At 47.2% G+C, this 21,639-nt stretch overlaps 1 protein-coding gene across 1 annotated transcript in view; it reads left to right on the top strand.

Annotated features, from left to right (window-relative positions):
- The window catches only part of MMP23B (matrix metallopeptidase 23B), a 139,785-nt gene that overhangs the window by 59,254 nt on the left and 58,892 nt on the right, over positions 1–21,639 (top strand). The window contains exons 4-5 of the mRNA XM_063943001.1: positions 11,696–11,863; positions 13,841–14,005. Coding sequence (XP_063799071.1) covers positions 11,696–11,863; positions 13,841–14,005 — 333 coding nt within the window. The remainder of the gene's footprint in view (positions 1–11,695; positions 11,864–13,840; positions 14,006–21,639) is intronic.

The raw sequence follows: 21,639 nt of genomic DNA, 5'->3' as shown, positions 1-21,639 counted from the left end.
CCAAAGGGGTTTCGCTGGCAACCGACACCGGTTGCGCAGGAACGTTCCCTGGAGGGACCAGTTGGACACATTCCCTTTCTGGCCTGTCCCCTCCCACTTTCCTGGCTACCCTGTACCTTAACCCTTCCCGCCAGGTCAAACTTCCCGCCCCAACCCTGTCAAGGCCGCTGCCAGAGTGGCGCCTCATGCCTTTCGGGGATGGGTCAGAGAGTTGAGCCTCCCTAAACTCCTGCCTGTGGCCCTCAATCTCTCCTAAATTGGGACACTCTACAGGGGGATCTAGGTGGGGACTACTAGGGTCAGTCTGGTAGGGGTCAGTCATGGAAAAGTCAGTGTGATTTCTCATACTCACCGCCGGAGTTGGCAAACCACTTGGGTCAGGAGCATCATTGGGCACCCCCACAGGATCAAACGTGCTGGAACCGACATCCTCTGCGTTGCTAGGGGACGTAGGCATACCAGAGGCAAAAGGCATGCAGGGTCGATGTTCCTATTCTAGCCGCTGTAATCTTTTCCTCTGGGCTGGTTGATGCTGTGGTTGGCTGTGCTGGCAGTTGTCTAGGAGCTGTAGTCTTTTCCTCTGGGCTGTGCTGTGCTGGAGTAGCTGATGTCAACGGTGGTTGTGGAACTTGACTCCGGGAAATGGCGCCAGCAAACGTGGTGACGATCCCACCACCCAGATCATTTCCTAGGACCACATCAGTTGGAAGACCATCCACGACGGCAACTTCTCGCAACTCTGGTCCGGCTCCCCAGTCCAGGTAGACTCTTGCCATGGGAACCGCTTTCTCCATTCCATCTGCCAGGGTGACCTTGGCAGTGCGACCCTGCAATACTGCAGCAGGATCTATAAGGTGGGGGCTCACCACAGTGATTGAGGCCCCAGAGTCTCTTAGGCCTTCTCCCTACAGGGGTCCCACGTGGACTGGCTGCAGGTGCCTCCACATGTTGTGTAGGGGCTGTTTGGCCATGCAGGTGACTCTCTCCGCAGAGTGCACCTGTCTCTCGCCACACTCCATCGGACTGACTGGAGGGGGAACAGTCTCTGTAGGCTCATCTCCTCTCGTCAAACAAGCGAGCCGGGCTCCAGCACTCGGATTTGGGGCACGAGTCTGGGGTGCTTGGGATGCAGGACAGTTCATCCTCAGATGTCCGATTTTCCCACAGCCGTAGCACTTCTTCTCCAGTCGTGGCACTGATAATCTCTGATCAGTTGCAGGGACGCTGCGGTGCGGTTGCTGGCCAAGAGCACCCGGGTTGGAAGATGCTTGTCTTTGGGGGTGATGAGCTGAAGAGGGGGGTCCCCTTGGTGGTGCAGTCTTTTGGAGCTGGCTGCTGGCTGGGTGCTTCTGCCCCCGTGGCCGAATTGCCACATATTTGTCTGCTAACTGGGCAGCCATCTTTAAGCTGGGTGGCTCCCGATCTAGCACCCACTCCTTCACTTCTGGGGCGCACCTGCGGTAGAACTGCTCCCTGCAGATCAGGTCAATCAGTGCGTCCCGTGTAGTGGCTTCAGAATCCTTCACCCACTTCACCACGTACTGCCGCAGCTGGTTGGCGAACTGCTCATGGGTGCTGCTAGGATTCTTGGGCAAGTCTCTGAACTTCTTCCTGTAAGACTCTGGAGTGATGAAGAATCGCTGGAGGAGGGCCTTCGCAACTTCGTCGTAGTTCCCACAGTCCTCCGTGGCCACTCCTCGATAGGCCTCCAAGGCCTCTCCATGCAGAGTGGGCACAAGGTGTCTCACCCACTCCGACTTGGGTAAATCATGTAGTTTACAAGTCCTTTCAAAAACTTGCAAATGTCCATCAATGTCCCCATCACTGTCTGCAAACTTGGCAAACTGAATTCGTCCTGATCTGTGCACAACAGCTGACAACGGCTCCCGGGGTACCACGGCCTGTGGTGCCCGCTCATCACGCCACATATGGATGATTAAGCGCTCTTGCTCCGTTGCCCTTTCCCCCAATTCCGCTAGCCGATCTGCTAGGGTATCCGGGCCGCCCTCCCGGGACGTTGGGATCCTAGCCCTGCTAGGGATTGCTGGGAAACATGGCTGCTGTGAGAGAGGGCGGGGCTTGTGGGTCTCACCGGTTCCTTACGAAGGTCCACTGTTGGGCCGTCCTCTGCGATGCTGACGCCGTCAGTGCTTTCCACCTCCGCCCGATGGGACTCCTCCACGCTCATGAGCGCCGCCTTCATGACGCTTCTGGACGCGTTGGAAGGGATATCCACACCCTTCTCCTGGCACACGATCTCCAGATCACCCTTGGACATTCCGCTGAATTCCGCCATCTTGTGCGTTCTCCTGCGCTGCAGTTACTCCTCTCCTGAGTAACTCGGCTTCTCCAATCGGGTGATGAAAAGCCGCCTGGGATTATCCCACCACTATGCCACCAATTTCTGTGACAGGACGGTCCCGTACGAAAGCACTCGCCGCTTTCGCGTCCCGTTGGCTGCGCACAGAATGGAAGGTCAAGTCACACGAGGCCTGACCACATAGGGGATTCCCGCTTACCGTCAGTAACCGCCTGTTACTGACTCCACCCACTGTGCTGTGGGCGGGTTTATGCTGCCACCACCAAACTCCTAACCGGCCGTGGCGTTTGGAACCACGGTTCTGCTCTGTATGTGCCGACGCACTGCCTTACCACACCTGTGTGGTGTTGACGAATCCCCACTAGCCACTTGCTAGGCCTCTACCGGTAGCTGGCGAAAGGCGGAACTTGGAGACGTTTAGGTGCTTCCCTGGACAGCCGGAGGACGGGGCTAGGTTTGGCCTAACCCTGTAGGTCACAAGATGAAGCAGTCTTCTTGAGGCAATGATGTTTATTTGCTCAATGATAATAACCTTTAAAAAGCTCTTCCCTATTGCTAGGGGCAACAGCATACAATCAGATGTTTCAGCAGAATAAAGATGGTACAATACAATCTCTATGGGCCAACTGCCCTCCTTTTATCCCACTCCAATACACATTACCACAGGGGGTAAGCCCGCCCTGTGGTGTACAACCAATCAATGTTTACCCATGAGCTGTGCATGCCTTGGTCACATGCACAGCTAACATTGTTCCCTATGGACAGTGGGGAGTGGTCGGTCTCCTTTGACTGTCCCATCCTGGAGGATCAGGATACGCCCCGGTGCCGTTCAGTCTAGGCTGGGGGAAGTTTTCCCTCCTAAACTGACTTCCAGAAACCTGCCCGGGACCCAGCCCACTGCCTGCAGCCTGGATTTGGGCTCCAGAGCTGGGCAGCCTGGCTCCCCGGTCCAGGTTTCCAGGCCACTACGGGTGATCTCCATGGAGCTCCAGAAAACCACTCAGCTTGTTTCACAGCTGAGAGCTTCTTCTCTTTCTCCCAATGCCCCTTTAAAGTGTGAGGCTGGATGGGAAAGTATTCCGTTTTTGGGGAAAAGGTCTGGGAGAACCCATCAGCCTGCACAGCCATGGATTCCCCCCTCCTGGGACACATAACCAAGTAAGTGCAATTTACCTTTAAATACATCACATTTAAAACACACTGTACATGTTATTACATTTAAAACAATGTCTTTGCTTTTCTTTTTACATCCTGTCCCCTAGTCCTGCAGCCTGGCTGCTAGGACTCTGTCTGTGCTGGAGGTATGGGGCTGGCTTCCCCCATCCTCCAGCCTGTCTGCCTGCCTCTGGGGTCCAGGGAGCTGGCGCTCCCTGTCCCCCCAGTGGAGCACTCACTTTGTGGCCTCGCCGCACGTAGCGGCGCACCCCCCTGATCCGAAGCCCATCGGCCCGGGACACTTGTCCCGGCCGCTGTGGCTCTGGCTTGTTTCAGCGCTGAGGTGCCGGGAGCGTAGCTCCCGGACCCCAGCACTTACCAACCTAATCATCCCCCCACCGCTAGGGAGCCGGCTAGCCCGGTCCCCCATGAGCGACGCACTCTGGTGGCCTCGCCGCGCAGGGGGACGGCTAGCCCGGTCCCCTGTATGCGGCGCTGAGATCTGGTGTCCTCGCCGCAGCGTCCGGCTGGGAGCCGGGCTGCGACGCACCCCTCCTATCCGCCCAGCAGCCCGGGACCGGCTGACCACCTCTGATGGGCTGAGGCGCCGGGAGCAGAGCTGCCGGCCCCCCAGCAGAGGCAACCACGGAGCGCGCTGCAGCGGGAGCTGAGCTCCCACTTGCAGCGGCTCACCCTTCTCCCCCCCGGTGCACACACAGCTCAGTGCGCCGGGGTGTTGTGCTCACCGCTGCAGGGAGCGGAGCTCCCGGACTCTGGCGGCGCACACCCGATGGCTGCAGTTTCAGTAATGGCTAGTAGGTGTAGGGAGTTGGAAATGAAAAGGTCATGAGTGGGGACCAGTTTGTTACAAACAGATCTGGCATTCCAAAGGGCACAGGATAAGGGGTATGAGTTTGTGGGAGAGATGTGAATGAGATTTTCAGGGTTGCTGTAGCGATGAGGTGAGATTATCTTTGAGGGCAGGGATGATGAGAGAGTAGTGATGGTACGGGTGCCTGAGCTAGGAGGGGAAACTGCAGGAGGCGGGCAGGGAGGGAGGTCAGTGTGATGTGGATGGGGGTGTGGGGAGGTGACAGGGAAGGGATAGAGGGAGCAGGGCTGAGTTGTGGGGTAGCAGGGCCATGGGGCAGAGGTGAATGAAAGTGGGGTAACAGGAAGGTGGGGGAAGGAAACAGAGGGATGGAGGGGAGACAGAGGAGTGGAGGGAGGAGGAGGTGTAGGAGACTAGGGGGGAAGGATAAAGACACATGATTAGGTAGACACTGAGTGATGTGGGGAGTATAAGAAAGCCTTGACATAGTGTTAAGTAGGTAAGTAGGTTGAGGGAAAGTGGAAGTAGGAGAGGAGACTGTAAGGGAATCCTATCAGAAGAATTGCAGAAATGCAGGTGAGAAAAGCAGTGTAGGCTCAAGGGGTGTAGATTTAGTATGAAATGAGTCAAAAGCGTAGATAAAATGGGTGCAGAAATGTATTTGGAGTGTAAGAAATGAAAGGATTGTGAGAGGTTTAAGAAGCAATGGTAATTATGTTAGATTTTTTAAGTGTTTGCAGGTAAAATTGCATTGGTGCAGCTGTGCTTAAAAAACAAAATTACAATAATACAGATACAAGCATTTGTAGGTGAAATGGACGGTTTTTGAAATGTCCAAATAAGGCAGTTCCGTGCTATTTAATCAGATGCAACAATCAGGAGGTGAGTGATCTGAGGAGTAAGTGATTCACATTTGTTATTAGTTCTTCAGTTTTCTTTGTTTTATTAGATTGGTGTGCTTCTCCAAAATGTTTGTTAGATTGGTGTATTCTCCAAAATATTTAATGAATCGCTAAAAACACGCAAAGTTCCCTCCTGCTTCAAAATCTCCACAATCGTTCCGATCCCCAAGAAACCTAATATTGCAAGCCTAAATGACTACAGACCGATTGCACTGACGTCTGTGGTCATGAAAGTTTTCGAGCGCCTGGTCCTGAACCACCTTAAAGCCGTGACCAGCCCCCATCTCGACCCCCTCCAGTTTGCCTACCGAGCGAATCTGTGCGTTGAGGATGCTGTCAATCTGGGCCTGCACCACATCCTGCAGCATCTGGACACGCCTGGAACCCACGCGAGGATCCTGTTTGTAGACTTCAGCTCGGCCTTCAATACAATCAACCCCAGCATTCTCTACCACAAACTACTCCGCCAAGGGGTCTCGGAAGCAATCTGTTCCTGGATTGTGGACTTTCTGATCGACAGAACACAGGTGGTCAAAGCGGGGGGATTCACCTCCCAAGCTCGGCCCATCAGTACGGGGGCACCCCAGGGCTGTGTCCTCTCACCCCTGCTCTTCTCCCTGTACACTAATGACTGTTCCTCCGAGTCCCAGTCAGTTAAAATCATCAAATGCGCCGACGACACCACCATCATAGGCCTCATAAAAGAAGGGGACGAATCGGACTACAGACGGTAAGTGGATCGGTTGGCCCGGTGGTGCAGCCGCAACAACCTGGAGCTCAACCCACTTAAAACCGTTGAGATGGTAGTAGACTTTAGGAAGAAACCAGCTGAAACACCCCCACTAATCATAGCTGACAGTGCGGTGCCGCTAGTGGACTCCTTCAAGTTCCTGGGGACTATGATCTCTAGAGACCTCAAGTGGGGACCAAATGCAAATGCCATCATCGGCAGGGCGCAGCAGAGGCTGTTTTTCTTAAGGCAACTTAAGAAGTTTAATGTCCCACAGAATCTCCTGCTCCTCTTCTACTCTGCAATTGTAGAATCTGTCCTGTGCTCCACGATTATCGTCTGGTATAGCTCCGCCAGCGAGAGAGACAAACGCAGGCTCCAAAAAGTGGTAAGGTCCGCTGAGAAGATCATCGGAGTTGACCTCCCGCCTGTCCATGACCTGTACATGTCCAGAGCCAAAAAACGCGCGACTAGGATAGCCAATGATCCGCCACACCCAGGCTATGGCGAGCTCATCCTGCTGCCATCCGGGAAAAGATATAGGGCCATTCCCACCAGAACCAATAGAAGCCTCAAAAGCTTCTTTCCACAAGCAGTCCACCTGCTGAACTCCTGACAAACCGCTGGACGGACTGACTGTCCAGTCACTCTACTCCGATCTTCTGATTGGAACGAACACCGTGTACTTTTACTTAATCTGTATACTGCATTTATTCCCCCCCCACCCCCTCTTGTCTACTTGTTCCCCCCTGGCTGCTGCACTGTAAACCGAAAACAAATTCCTAGTATACGCTAGTGTACCTGGCCAATAAAGCTGATTCTGATTCTGTTTTCCTTCTTTTTCACTTCGATTGAACGCTGATGGAACGCTGATGTTATGTATCAATTTTATCACGCTTTGATAAAAATGCACGCTTCGATAAATAAATGCACAACCAAACGGCTTTGCACAGCCTACACCATTGGACTTAAGTAGAGGACTATTACAAGTGAAACCAATAATTGAAATCTGTAACCACACCACACCACACCCCACCCCCTCAAATGCCAGGCAATAAATTACCTTAAAAACAACAACCAGGCATTCCACAAAGATTAAACTGGGTCTATATCATTCAAAACTTAAAAAACTACTTCAAAATCACATAATATGCAATAATGTTTCAATTTGCATTACCTAGCAGAATTAGCTTTGCATATACAGATATAGTGCAGCAGAATATGTTGGTGGTTGTAGTCAATTGTAATTACCTGTAGGTGACATAACTGTGTTCAAATACCTGTATATTCAACTAGAGCAGTGTTTTTCAACCTCTGTGCCGTGGCACACTAGTGTGCCCTGAGCAGTCTCCAGGTGTGCCGCCACAGAAGCACAGCCAGGCCGGTCAGTGTTTTGCCGCTACTGAGGCCCTGGAACGATCAATACTGGTGGGTTTAGTGGTTGCAGGGCCAGTTCTAATTTTGGCCCTGGGCAGTGTTGGGCTCTTCTGGCTTTCTTAGATGTGGCTCAGGTGTTACCTATGGAGAAGCTGCGACATGACATCCTAGGACACGCAACTGCACCATGCATCACCATATATTTGAATGTGCCTTGGCAATATTTAAATCTTGTTCAGTGTGCCGCGAGTTGTAACAGGTTGAAAATCTCTGAACAAGAGAGAGTGTGAATTCTAGCCTCTAAGCCCTACACAACAGCAATTATTGGTATATGTTTTAACAAACACACTTTTTTGGAGTCAAAATATTTTAATTCGGAAACAGTGACATTTTTATTTAAAAAAAATAGTGTTTTTTTGGATTGTGAAGTGGTCAAACATTACATATTATTGTTTCTTTGCTTTTATTTACATACCTTACTTTAAGGAATTATGTGTAAATATTTGTTTCAATAAGTATACAAATGGAGCAGAATTGGCAAAACTTGAAAATAAAAAGATGGTGTTGCTAATGTCTTACCCCATCTGGTCCATAATGACCAGGTGGGATTTATCCCCGGCCGCCAAGCCAGGGACAACACGAGGCGTGTTGTTAGTCTGGCTCACTACATCAACCTAACACGTACTCCTGCTCTCTTGCTCTCTCTGGACGCAGAGAAAGCATTTGACAGGATAGGGTGGCCCTTTATGTTCGAAACCCTTGCTCACTTTGGTTTTCAGGGGGAATTCCTTGCAGGGATTCAGGCCTTGTACACGAATCCCTCCGCCAGGGTGTCCGTGAATGGAGTGCAGTCAGACCCTTTGGACATCTCCAACGGTACCAGACAGGGTTGCCCACTCTCGCCTCTGATCTTTGCCCTAGTAATAGAGCCATTAGCAGCCCGCATACGAGCCTCGCCCGATATTGGAGGGGTGGAGGTGGGGGGCTCTGTCTACAAGATCTCTCTCTTCGCAGATGACGTCCTCCTATCGCTCTCGTCACCGCACACCTCTCTGCCGAACCTTTTTAAACTCCTGTCGGAATACGAACGTGTCTCGGGTTACAAGGTTAACTGGTCCAAGACGGAGGCTCTCCCCTTCCACATTCCCCCTCCCCGATTGTCCCACATGCAAAACAACTTTAAATTTTCCTGGTGCGCCTCTAAGATCCGATACTTAGGGATCTTTATTACAAGCCGCTACGGAGACTTATATAAAGAAAACTTCTCACCATTGCTTAAAAGTCTTAAGGCCGACCTCCATAAATGGCAATCATTGATCATTTCCTGGCTGGGACGTATTGTTGCTCTGAAGATGAATATCATCCCTCGTCTCCTTTATTTGTTTCAGACACTACCAGTGAAAGTCCCGGACTCTGTATTAGCACAAATACACTCATGGTTGCTCCGCTTTGTATGGAGGAACAAGACCCCTAGGATAGGATTCTCTACCCTACGCAAACCAGTGCAGGACGGGGGCAGAGGTTTTCCAGATATCCGTCTTTATTATCTGGCTACCCACCTCAGTCAGGCGGTGGCCTGGTTCGCCCCTACGCAGTCTTTACGTTGGCTTCAGCTGGAATCGGCGCTTAGCCACACTCCATCTCTGTCGTCTCTACTCTTATCTCCTCCTAGAACCAGATCTCCCCATCTACAACTGCACCCGGTGTTGGAATTCACTTGCCAGACTTGGGACTATTGCACGCGCCATTTTCACCTGCGGTCATCCCCTTCGGCGCTTACCCCCCTGTGGGACAACCCTTCCTTCGCCCCGGGTCATTCTCTGGCCCGTTCACGGCCATGGGTGGAACATAACATCCGATTTGTCCAAGACGTGCTGTCCAAGGGTACCTGTGCACCCTTGCCGGAGATCATGTCAAAATATGACTTCCCGGATGGGAATCCTTTTATCTATCTCCAGATGAGACACTTTGTCTCTTCTTTATCGAACCCGTCCCCGTTCCAATCTCTCTCCACTTTGGAGTCCCACTGCTACCACAAACCACTAGCCCGAGGAATCATCTCCCTACTGTATTCCCTTCTCCAGACATGGGACCAGACGCTGTCCCCGGCTTTTATACTCCAGTGGGAACGAGACTTAGGCCCGATGCCGACTGACTATGATTGGTCGGACGTTTTCACGGCGGTCGCGAAGTCCTCTATCTCAACCCTAGTAAAGGAAAACGCATATAAAATCTTATATAGGTGGTATTTTGTCCCCTCTAGACTTCACAAAATGTTTCCCTCCTCTTCGCCCATGTGCTGGAGAGGATGCGGCGGTCATGGCTCTTTCCTCCACATATGGTGGACATGCCCTAAAATTACTCTATTTTGGGACTCAGTCGCACACCTGATGGGAGTTGTGCTCCAGACTCAGATATACAAAGAACCTTGGTCTTTTTTGCTAGGCCTCCCCATTGCTAACGCACCTCCAAACTCCGGTAAACTACTGACACAAATCCTAAACGCAGCCCGGTGCTCAATTGCTCTCCACTGGAAACAGAGGGAGCCCTCCTCTATACAACAGGTCATCAATAAAGTATGGTACTTCGCAAGCATGGAAAAAATTACTGCATACCTCCATAATAGATCTTTCCAGTACCTCCTGATTTGGGAATTATGGTTCGACTCTCAGTCACCTGCACGTGGATCACGATCCCCTGGGGGCTCGATGGCTCTCCTACTATGATCTCTGTAATCCTCTAATCGGTCGAGTAGATTTGGGTTTACCTTTGGCATGCCCTTTTCGTGTCTCTCAGGTAATACTCTTCAACCAGTTCTAACGCCAGGAGCGCAGTTGGCGGAATCTGGGGGCGCATCAGCGGCCCCACTAACCCTCTTTCTTCTCCCCCCCCCCCCTCCCCTCCCCTCCCCTCCCCTCCCATTCTACTCCCTTCCCGTCTTAACCGTCTTTTCTACACGCTCTTCTTGCTCTTTCTCTTTAATCTTTTTCTTTTTATTGCTATAATTATAAGTTTAAGTTTCAGTTCCCGCCCAATTGAATGACCTCTGTATACCCATCACTGTTTCTCGTACCACCAACATTTTTAATCTCTTTTTTTGTGATACACTATGGGAACCGCATATCCTTTGTCTTAAGGTTATATCACTGCTTTGAGTAGTTTATTGTTAAAACGTAACGGACCACCCCACATGTGGGGGGAAGTTATTGTAATGTCTATAACCTGAAAATATAAATAAACAATTTAAAAAAAAAAAAAAAAAAAGATGGTGTTGCTGTTCTTCAACATATGTTTATGTGTGTAGTGCACAAATAAAATTTAAAAAAAAAAAAATGTATGTGGGTATGTTTTGTTTAACAATAAAATGTTGGTTGTTTAAAAAAAAACTGTTAGGAAGCTAAATGTCATTCAGCAGATACTACTAAGCAAAGTGCTTGTAAAGGTTATTTTACATTTACTTCTATCAAATAGTGTGGTTGTCAAACCCCGATTGTTAGTAAGTGTAAACACAAATCGGTTAGTAACATATTTTCACAATCAACATGTGTTATAGGCCCTACACACATGCCGATTTGTTTGAAAGATATGAACGATCAGTGTGGAGGCTCCAGCGATGAACAATGCGCGGCACCGCGCTCGTTCATCGCTGGTCCCCCATCGGCTGTGCATGCAGGCCAATATGGACGATCTCGTCCATATTTGCCTGCACTTCAATGGAGCCGCGTGACGGGGGGAGTGAAGAAACTTCACTCCCCCCGTCACAGCCCCCCCGCCGCCGGGTCGCTCGGCGGCCATATCCGCCGTCGGGCAGCTCGGCGGCGGATCGGCCAGAGTGTAGGGCCCTTAACAGAGTTAAACAATACCTTACATGTTTCTAAGTTCCAATACAGCTGAATGAAGTGATTTGTGGGGCGTGAGCTTCTTCAGCTGGGTGTAATGAAGCAATGGTTGCAGTATACATGCAGTCTACATCTGAGGTCAGCTTGTGCAATTTTTAAGGTAGACCTGTAGTCACTCAGAAACTGCACATCAGAAATGTGTGATCTGTTGTAAAAATTGCGAATGCACCACCCACCGACTATCAGCATACGCCCACAACACGCCCCGCAGCACACCCCTGATCGTAGTTTTTGCGAGTCCAGCCCCTTAGTACGCACCCTACACGCCTACTTTTCGTAGTGCATACGCAGTTTTTGCTAAGTCTCAGAAATTGTTTTTTTTTCTTCAGTTTTTGCTATTTAAGTTGCAGAATTTGCGTTTTTACGCCTTTTTTTTTGCTAATTTTGCCGATTTGCAATCCTTGCTGAATTAGGCCCTTAATCAAGCAAAATAGAAAAAAGCATATGTGCAAAGCATTAATTTATTTATTTCCCCCCCAGGATTCTATGGTATAAATCATACAGACTGCTTGGAGTCACGTATTCATTACTGCTTTGATGGAACAACTGGGGAGCTGGCACATGCATACTTTCCTAAAACTGGGGAGATCCACTTCGATGACAGCGAATATTGGATTTTGGGGAACACAAGGTTCAGCTGGAAGAAAGGTTGGAATTTACTCTGTGAACCAAGAACCTAAATGGAGGGCTTTATTTTATCTGTTCATATCGTATGACATACCACATTGCTTATATGGGGCTGATTGGGAGCATCTAAGCAACACGGCACATATACCGTGTTGGTCGCAGTGAGGATTAATTCACAATAAGTGACTGTCTGTCAGGGAGCATTTGTGGGAGGCAACGGAGAAGTGGCCAATCAAATGCAGGCGCCTTGTTAATGTTTCAGGGGCGTGTTACATCTTATGACTGCGATCCCATATGCAGTAAACATGGTTTCGATGTTTTACTTCTGAAGGCCATGTCTCGCAACTATAAGGTTACTCAGATGGTCTATCAATATGTGTCCTATGGTTGCATCTTTGTACACAAGTGGCGGAACACAGATGCCTCCAGTGGGCATCTTAATACAAATCCTGACGGCTGCAACATTTACATTTTTTCGCACAGTCACTACTTACAAGATTGCAGCTGCATTTGTGTCCATCTCTGAATCAGGCCACTTGCACCTGGGCAAAACCATACTGCACTGCAGATGGGGCAGATGTAACATGTGCAGAGAGATGTAGATTTGGGTTGGATGTGTCCAAACGCAAATCTAAATAGCAGTGGAAAAATAAAGCTGCCCAGTATTTGTGGGCCACATGCAAAAGCCGCCAATACTTACCCGGCATACAAAAAATAATTCTATTTGCACTCCATGCATTTCACAATGGTTTGTCCTGGTGCAAAGTTACTTGCATTTTTGTTGCTTTACTACCAGCTCGGAATCCGCTCCATTGGATGTGAATATGGGTAATGACCCCCTACAGTACACTTCTCTCCTTAATGCGCATTGTATTCAACATGTGGGAGAATGGCAGGCTACGGCCTACATGTTTTAATACAGGTTTAAGTCATTTTTAGAGATGGAGACGCTAAGATATGAAACTAGCATACACAGCATATTTACCTACTCTCCTGATTTTTCTAATAGTTCCCTGCGCCCCCAGAAAAGTGGATGGATCTCCCCTTTAGCAGCTGATCTGTGCTGACCCCTCCAACAAGCTTGGGCCTCGGTAATTAGTACCTGCCCTCCTTTCTAAAGACCCTGTTGGAGTGTGGTAGGATACCGGAGCACACGGAGAAGATCAACACAAACATGGGGAGAACATACAAATACCACACATACCTCAATGCTAACTACTATGCCACCATGCTCCCTATTAATGATATTTATTAATCTATTATATGCTACCAATACAAAATGATTTTATTTGGACAGGCTCATGGATCCTTCACATTCTGTAAACAGTAAAAATTGGTCTGATCCAGGGTTGGACTGACCCACTGTGGTACAAGTGCATTTGTGGCCAGTCTCCACACACCATCTGGAGACTGGCCACACCCCTAAACATGAGCCGTCACCGTTACATTCCTCCAGCGGGCCCATTATGCCCTAGTCGGACACTGGTCTGATCATGGAAAGATAAATTTGGCAGGAAAGGAGTTGTTGAACCCCCCTCACTGTATGAAGTGACCCCTGAGTCACAGCCTGATTGACAGGCCCATTTTTTGGGAATGGCGAGATCGGGATGCAGATTTATTGGCCCCAGCAGCATTAACAGTCCGGCCATCCTGTGTAACCTGAGGCTTACTAGGATGGTGACGAGCTGGCAAGTGGTTCTGTGAGCTGCTGGCATGCCCCTTCTTCCTCTGACTACAGTGAATAGACACTGTGAATAGAGCTAAGCAGAGCAGCGAGTGCATGAGCCTCCCAACTGCCCCCACCACCACCACGGGACACTGCGGCCCGCGGGTGGGACAGTCCCAGAAATACGGGACTGTCCGGTGAAAATCGGGACAGTTGGGAGGTTGAAGTTATCCATTGTTTATGCAAGTTGTGGCAGTGTTTTATTTAATGATAAAGCAGATAATATAGTTTATACTCTGGTGATTTGTATCAATTGAATTCTGTCTATATAGGGGTTTGGCTCACAGACCTTGTGCATGTAGCAGCCCATGAAATCGGACATGCCCTGGGGCTGATGCATTCTCTAAACGGCAATGCCCTGATGCACATTAATGCCACACTCACTGGGAAGAAGACAATCTCCCAAGATGATATGTGGGGAATCTACAGTCTATATGGTGAGTACTAACTATATTTTTGTGTGTCTCCTTTAAAAAGACTGAGAGGTCTAGTTATAAAGCAGTGGAAAGTGTGGAGATGTGAGCCAGTGGAGAAGTTGCCCATGGCAACCAATCAGCTCTTAAGTAAGATTTATCAAAAGCTTTCTATAAAATTATACATAGCAGCTGATTGGTTGCCATGTGCAACTTTTCCCCTGGTTCACTTCTCCACTATTTTCATTGCTTCATGAATAGAGCCCTTGACCAGTGTGCCTGGATATGACATGAATAAGGCACTGCTAGCTCAAACTGACTAAATGATTTCCACTTTTCTCTTTTAACAACATGACTAAACCTTATAGTATAGCTGGGCTGTGACTAGCGGTGTAAGCACTGCGCTTTTTGTGAAGGCGACGACTGGCGAGCGCTGCACATTGTGTTGTGGCGCCGTCTGATGAGACTTGAACACTCATCCTTAAAATTGAGCTCATTGCAGTCATATACACTATTACATACATACATACATACATACATCTGCTTCTGGACTGTTATTGTTGTTGCAAAGGAGACAACTACAGTTTTGCTCTTTTGAGTCTGGTTTCAAAATTCTAAACACAATTCTAAACGCAATTTTTAAAATTTCTCACTTGAAAAATTAACTTCTCAACAATTACAAAAAAAAAAAAGATTATTTAGCAAATGTTAAGCTGCACCCAGGCCCGGCGCTACCCGCTCAGCGAAGGGATGCAGTGCAGGGAGGCGCTGGGACGGAGAGGCGCTCCCCCTGCTCTGCATTCCTTCCCTGCTGCGCCGTCCTGTGCCCCCTGCTGCTGCTGCTGTGCCTGTCACTGTATGACAGGCACTGGCAGCGGCGCCTGCAGCGTGAATAGCCTCCTCCCTCCCCTCACCTGTGTGACAGGACAGCGCTGTGCACGGTACATAAGGGGGCGGAGCTAAGCGGACAGAAGGGCGGGGCTAAACGGTACAGAAAGGGGCGGAGCTACACGGACCAGGCTGCTGTAGTGTAGGGAGACTGGCTTAGGTAAGTAAAGTGTGAGAGGGAAGTGTGTGTGTGTGTGTGTGTGCATTTATGTGTGCTTTAAGGACGCTACTACTACAGGGGGGGCATTACGTGTAACGACGCTACTAATGGGGGCCATTGCGTGTATAGACGCTACTACTGGGGGGTCATTATGTATAAGGACGATACTACTACTTGGGGGCATTATGTATAGGACGCTACTATTACTGGGGGGGCATTACGTATAACAATACTACTACTGGGGGGGGCATTATGTATAAGGACGGTACTACTACTGGGGGCGCATTACGTATAAGGACGCTTCTACTACTGGGGGTGCACTACGTATAAGGACGCTACTACAACTGGGGGGGGGGCATTACGTATAAGGACGCTACTACTACTAGGGCGGAATTATGCATATGGACGCTTCTACTACTGGGGGTGCACTATGTATAAGGACGCTACTACAACTGGAGGGGGCATTACGTATAAGTACGCTACTACTACTAGGGGGAATTACGTATAAGGACGCTTCTACTACTGGGGGTGCACTACGTATAAGGACGCTACTACAACTGGAGGGGGCATTACGTATAAGTACGCTACTACTACTAGGGGGAATTACGTATAAGGACGCTTCTACTACTGGGGGTGCACTACGTATAAGGACGCTACTACAACTGGAGGGGGCATTACGTATAAGTACGCTACTACTACTAGGGGGAATTACGTATAAGGACGCTTCTACTACTGGGGGTGCACTACGTATAAGGACGCTACTACTACTGGGGGGGCATTATGTATAAGGATGCTACTACTACTGGGGTGCATTACATATAAGGACGCTACTACTACTGGGGGGGGCATTATGTATAAGGACGATACTACTACTAGGGGGAATTACGTATAAGGACGCTTCTACTACTGGGGGTGCACTACGTATAAGGACGCTACTACTACTGGGGGGGCATTATGTATAAGGATGCTACTACTACTGGGGGGCATTATGTATAAGGATGCTACTACTACTGGGGGGGGCATTATGCATAAGGATGCTACTCCTACTGGGGGGGCATTATGCATAAGGACGCTACTACTACTGGGGGGGCATTACATATAAGGACGCTACTACTACTGGGGGGGGCATTATGCATAAGGATGCTACTCCTACTGGGGGGGCATTATGCATAAGGATGCTACTCCTAAAGAATGAGTGGCAGCTCTTGCACAGTATGTGAGTAGATAGATTAAAAAAATAGAGTAAAGAGCGCCTACTAGTGTCTAGTAGTATTAAATTCAATAAAAACACCCTGGGAGTTGGGTATACGTAGTGATAAGATAAGTAAAAACTTAGCTTAAAACAATCTTCAGGCTGCCGACTCTTAAAAGCAGGACATGTAAAAAAGAGATAAAAGCAACATAGTGTGTACTGTTTTGAAGCTGCTTCTGCACAGGCTCAGAAGTTAGGAACCCTGCTGGTCCCAATAAACATTTGGAGAGCCAAGATAGATAAAAACAGTAACAATTTAATAGGCACAGTCCTGCCACAAATGCAGGTATCTAATGTACAAGATTAAAAAGTATGAACAGCTTATCTGTCCGCTTATGGGAAGTCCAAGGGTGAGTAGCGAGTCCCTGTCCCAACACGTTTCATCCTAAAATGAGTACTTCATCAAGGGGATGTTCAGTGTGGGCCAAAAAGGATACTTATGGTGTTGGTAAAGGGTCACATGTGGACTGATGGAAATGACATCACTTCCTGTTTGTGGATCTGATGCCAGACACAGCAGTGTTTTGTTCATATGTTTGTAAATCCAGTCATAAGGACACAGAGACATGTGAGTTCACTGCTGTGCTGTTTATTCCATCACCAACTCCAGACACACTGCACACTGGATCACCCACTTCCCAGCATCCCCCTAGTCCTAGGTACCATCACTGAAGATTCAGGCTTACACAGATTAGTAAGGGAGTGTCTACAAATATTAATCATTCTAATACACTAACATCACATCCTCTTTTCTTTAAAGATAAGCCCTATACGCTTCAATGCAACAATTAACAACGTCATATTAAGAACATCATCTAACACGTTTCAATGAGTCTCTCAGGTCTGCGTATTTCCCTTTTGGGTCTTTCATACACAGTCTGTGTTTCATTGACCATGTTGGACCTTTCTAGAATCGTGGTTGGTTCATCATTATCAGGATCATCATACATGTCAGATGAAGGGTATTCTTCAGTCATGTTGTCTTCATTATGGTTAGGTTGAGATCTTAAATCCACCCCATTTCTTACTTCCGTTCCACGCTCTGTACGTATAGTACAAGATCTTGGTGCTACTTGTGCTTGCACAATACCTTTCTGCACCCAAATACAAGTAGTCTTACCCTGGATTCCAAAATCCTTTCCTTGTACTGTCAGCTCTTCCGGGCACAGTTTCCTTAACTGAGGTCTGGAGGAGGGACATAGAGGGAGGAGCCAGGGCACACCAGTAGTCCTAATTCTTTCTTAGAGTGCCCTGTCTCTTGCGGAGCCCGTCTATTCCCCATGGTCCCCAGCATCCACTACGGACTACGAGAAATAGATTTACCGGTGAGTAAAATCTTATTTTTAGATGAAATGGAACTTTGAAAGGGATTAATGATCCCTATGAGCAAGGCAATGAGTGCTGCTGTTATGGGGCCCAAAGCTGAGAGGGCCCCATCTTCCCTATCACAGTTACCTGTGCTATATACATTAGTTCTAGAAACATTGGGACAAGGGCTCCTTCAAGATGTTGCTATAGGGCCCACATAGTACTGGCTGCGCCCCTGCCTATGAGGACTGCACAAGATCTTCAGGTCAGTACCCGATGGAGCATAGATGATTGGGGAAAAGTGTTACAAACGGGATTCATCCTGCTCTTTGTCCCAATTGGCTAGTATGACTAGTGACTGTAGGGGAACATCCTATTTAACCACCAAATAACATACCTCCTTTTTGTCCCATTTTGGGGGCACAGTTACCCCCTACAGCCCTTGGCACCTTTTTGTTCTGACTGATCAAGGGTGGCCTAATACTTCATTTATGATATAGCCACATCATCCCTATTCTTCAGCTTCGCCATGTCCTGATTGTAAGTATTCAAAAGAATATAAATTTGAACAATAGATAACATGGACTCTTTTATATACAGTACCTTTCTCGTGATCTCTGAGACGGACTTGGTCACCCGATTTTAGATCAGATAAGCTTTTTGTTCGTCTGTCATGGAATAGTTTCTGTTTCGCCTGTTGACGTTCCTTACTCAGTCTGACCAATGCTGAGTTATGTGTATTAAGCAGTTCATCATGTATCGGGAGATTTGCTCTAATCCTCCTTCCCATCAGCATTTGTGCAGGAGATAGTCCATTCTGTAAAGGTGTACTGCGGTAGATTAAAAGACTTTTGTAGAAATCTTCTTTACCTTCCTGAGCTTTTTTCATGAGACTCTTTACAGTTTTTACTGAACTTCCACCCATTTGAGCGTGGATAGTGGGGACTTGATGTAGTATGGACAAATTCCCACGCATCAGCAAATTGTCTAAATGCAGCACTGGAAAACTGAGGACCATTGTCAGTGAACACCTCCATAGGAACACCATGCCTTGCAAAGATTGACTTCATGCAATTGATTACGGCTATACTAGTAGTTGTATGTAGTGTCTTCACCTCAGGGTAGTTAGAGTAATAATCAGTCACGACAATGTACGTTTTCCCATTACAATCAAACAAATCTGCGCCAACTTTCTGGTACGGTCTCTCTGGCACTGCATGAGGACTCAGTGGCTCGACTTGTTTCGGTCTATACGTAAGACATAATTCACATGTGGCTGTAGTCTGTGCTATGTCTCGGCTCATTCTTGGCCAATACATAACTTTACGCGCTCTCCGCTTACATTTTTCTTCTCCTAAGTGGCCTTCATGTATCTTGCACAGCATAGTTTTTCTTAGTCGTGCAGGTATGACAAACCTATTGCCTTTGTAAATAATACCATCGACAACTGTAAGGTCACTGCGGTTCATCCAATAATCATGGATAGACAGCGGGCACGCATGTTTTTCTGCTGGCCAACCTTTCAGAATGCTATCTTTCAACACTTTCATTGTGTCATCTGTCTCAGTTTCTTTCCTAATCTGTTCTTGTCTTGCAAGAGACACTGGTAGAGAAGCTACGATCAAATTAACATAGGCTTCTATCTCTTCATCCATCAGACTTTTGGAACCTTCACTTTTGTCCACAGCACGAGAAAGTGTATCAGCAATGTACATGTATTTGCCGGGACAGTACAGCAAGTGTACATCATATTTCTGTAGTCTGATAAGCATTCGTTGAATTCTCATGGGACAGTCATGTAATGATTTAGTCATGATAGCTATCAATGGCTTGTAGTCAGTTTCCACTGTAAATGTTTGACCATACACAAACTGATGAAATAGCTCACATGCATATGTGATCGCTAGAAGTTATTTTTCTATCTGAGCATACCTTGTTTCAGCACTTGTCAGTGCTCTTGATGCATAGATTACTGGTTGCCATGTATCCTCATGTTCTTGTAACAGCACTGAGCCTAGGCCAAATTGCGAAAGCATCTGCTAAAATTCTTATCCTTTTCGCAGGATCAAAGAATTTTAGCACTGGTTGCTCTGTAATGATCTGTTTCAAGTTTTGCTAACTTTCTTCTTGTTCATGTGACCACATCCACTCGTTATCTTTGTCCAACAACCATCTAAGAGAGGCTGTTCGTTCAGAGAGTTGAGAAATAAACTTTCCTAAGTAAGTAATCATTCCTAGGAATCTTCTGACGTCGTCTTTATTGTTAGGACGTTCCATGTTCACTATGGCTGATATTTTCCTTGGGTCTGGTTTTACACCTTGATCCGAGACCACGTCGCCCATAAAGATAAGTGTATTCACGCCAAATTCACATTTGTCCTTGTATAGCTTTAGATTCACTTTCTTGACAAGTTCCATTACTTGTCTCAATCTAGAATCATGTTCTTCCTTTGTAGATCCCCAGACAATAATGTCATCCATCATTGTTTCAACACCTGGAATATGTTCAAAAATCATGTGTATCTTTTTGTGATATACTTCTGGAGCAGACAATATTCCATATGGTAGGCAAAGAAATCGGTATCTACCATCTTGTGTATTAAATGTACAAAGGTTTGAGCTGGCCTCATCTAGCTTCATTTGCCAGAATCCTGATGATGCGTCCAATTTACTGAACCATTTTGCTCCCGCAAATTGCGACATGATTTCATCTCTGGTTGGTAGTTTGAAATGTTCTCGTTTAATAGCTTTGTTTAAATCTCTGGGGTCTAGACATATTCTGAGTTGTCCATTTTTCTTTTCAACAATTACTAAGGAGCTTACGCATTCAGTAGGCTCATCAACTTTCTGTATCACACCCAAGGCTTCCATGCGATTTAACTCTTGTTTCAGTTTTTCTCTCAGCGCAAACAACACTTTTCTACAGGGGTGTATCACTGAAGAAACTTGCGTGTTTATATTTATTTTATGCTCTCCAGGCAAACAACCTAGACCTTCAAACAAGTCTCTGTATTCTGTAAACATCGATTTGCAGTCATCTTCTACTTGTGATGTCACCATAAAAACTTTCTTTAGCAAGCTTAGTTTCTCACAGGAACTTAATCCTAGAATCGGTTGCACATTTTTATCCATAATCACTAGAGATGTTTTAAACTGTTGTCCCTTATATTTCAGTGTCACTAAGCATGTACCTTTCACAGGAATTTCCTCCCCAGTGTACCCTGTAACTTTCACTTTGGCTGGATGGATTTTAGGTTTTACTCTAAAAGTCTTATAGTCTTGAAACGATATTAAATTCACATGTGTGCCAGTGTCAAGCTTAAAGGGAATGACAATCTCATTCACAGTTAAAGGGACAATCCATTCTTTCTTATCTGCACTGCAAAGTTCAATGCAATCCACAAAGAATTCCTCTGTTTGTTTAATAGCATGCACTTTGGTTTCACTTTTCATTTTACAGCATTTGGCAAAGTGATTAAGTCTACCACATTTCATGCAGGTTTTACCATAAGCAGGGCACATTTTAGGATTGTGAGCATTTCCACATCTACTACACATTTCCTTATTAGACTGTGACTTAGACTGCTTCATTCTTGAGAATGGAGGTTTGCTTTGCTCTGTTTTGTGCACTACATGGACAGCAGAATCAACTACCTTGTGTAACTTTTTGGCTTGAAATCTAGTTATTTCTGCAGATCTACATATAGTCACTGCCTTGTCTAGTGTTAGGTCTTGCTCTCAGCAATCTCTCTCTGAGTCCATTATCAGGTATTCCACAGACAATACGATCTCTAATCAGTGAATCCTTTAAATCACCAAACTCTCAGGTTTTACTGAGTGATTGCAGCTCTGTAACATACTTATCAAATCCATCTACAGACTTCTGATCACATGTGAAAAACTTATATCTTTCATATGTCACATTTTTCCTTGGCACAAAGTAATCTTCAAACTTTTGCATTATAGAAGATAGCACCATATTCTGCCCCTCAGCAAACTGAAAACTATTATAAATGTCCAGCACATCTTCTCCTATCACATGGAGGAAAG

The sequence above is a fragment of the Pseudophryne corroboree genome, chromosome 10 (assembly GCF_028390025.1).
Source record: "Pseudophryne corroboree isolate aPseCor3 chromosome 10, aPseCor3.hap2, whole genome shotgun sequence".
Classification (NCBI taxonomy): Eukaryota; Metazoa; Chordata; class Amphibia; order Anura; family Myobatrachidae; genus Pseudophryne; species Pseudophryne corroboree.
This window is presented reverse-complemented; position numbering and strand designations above follow the sequence as displayed.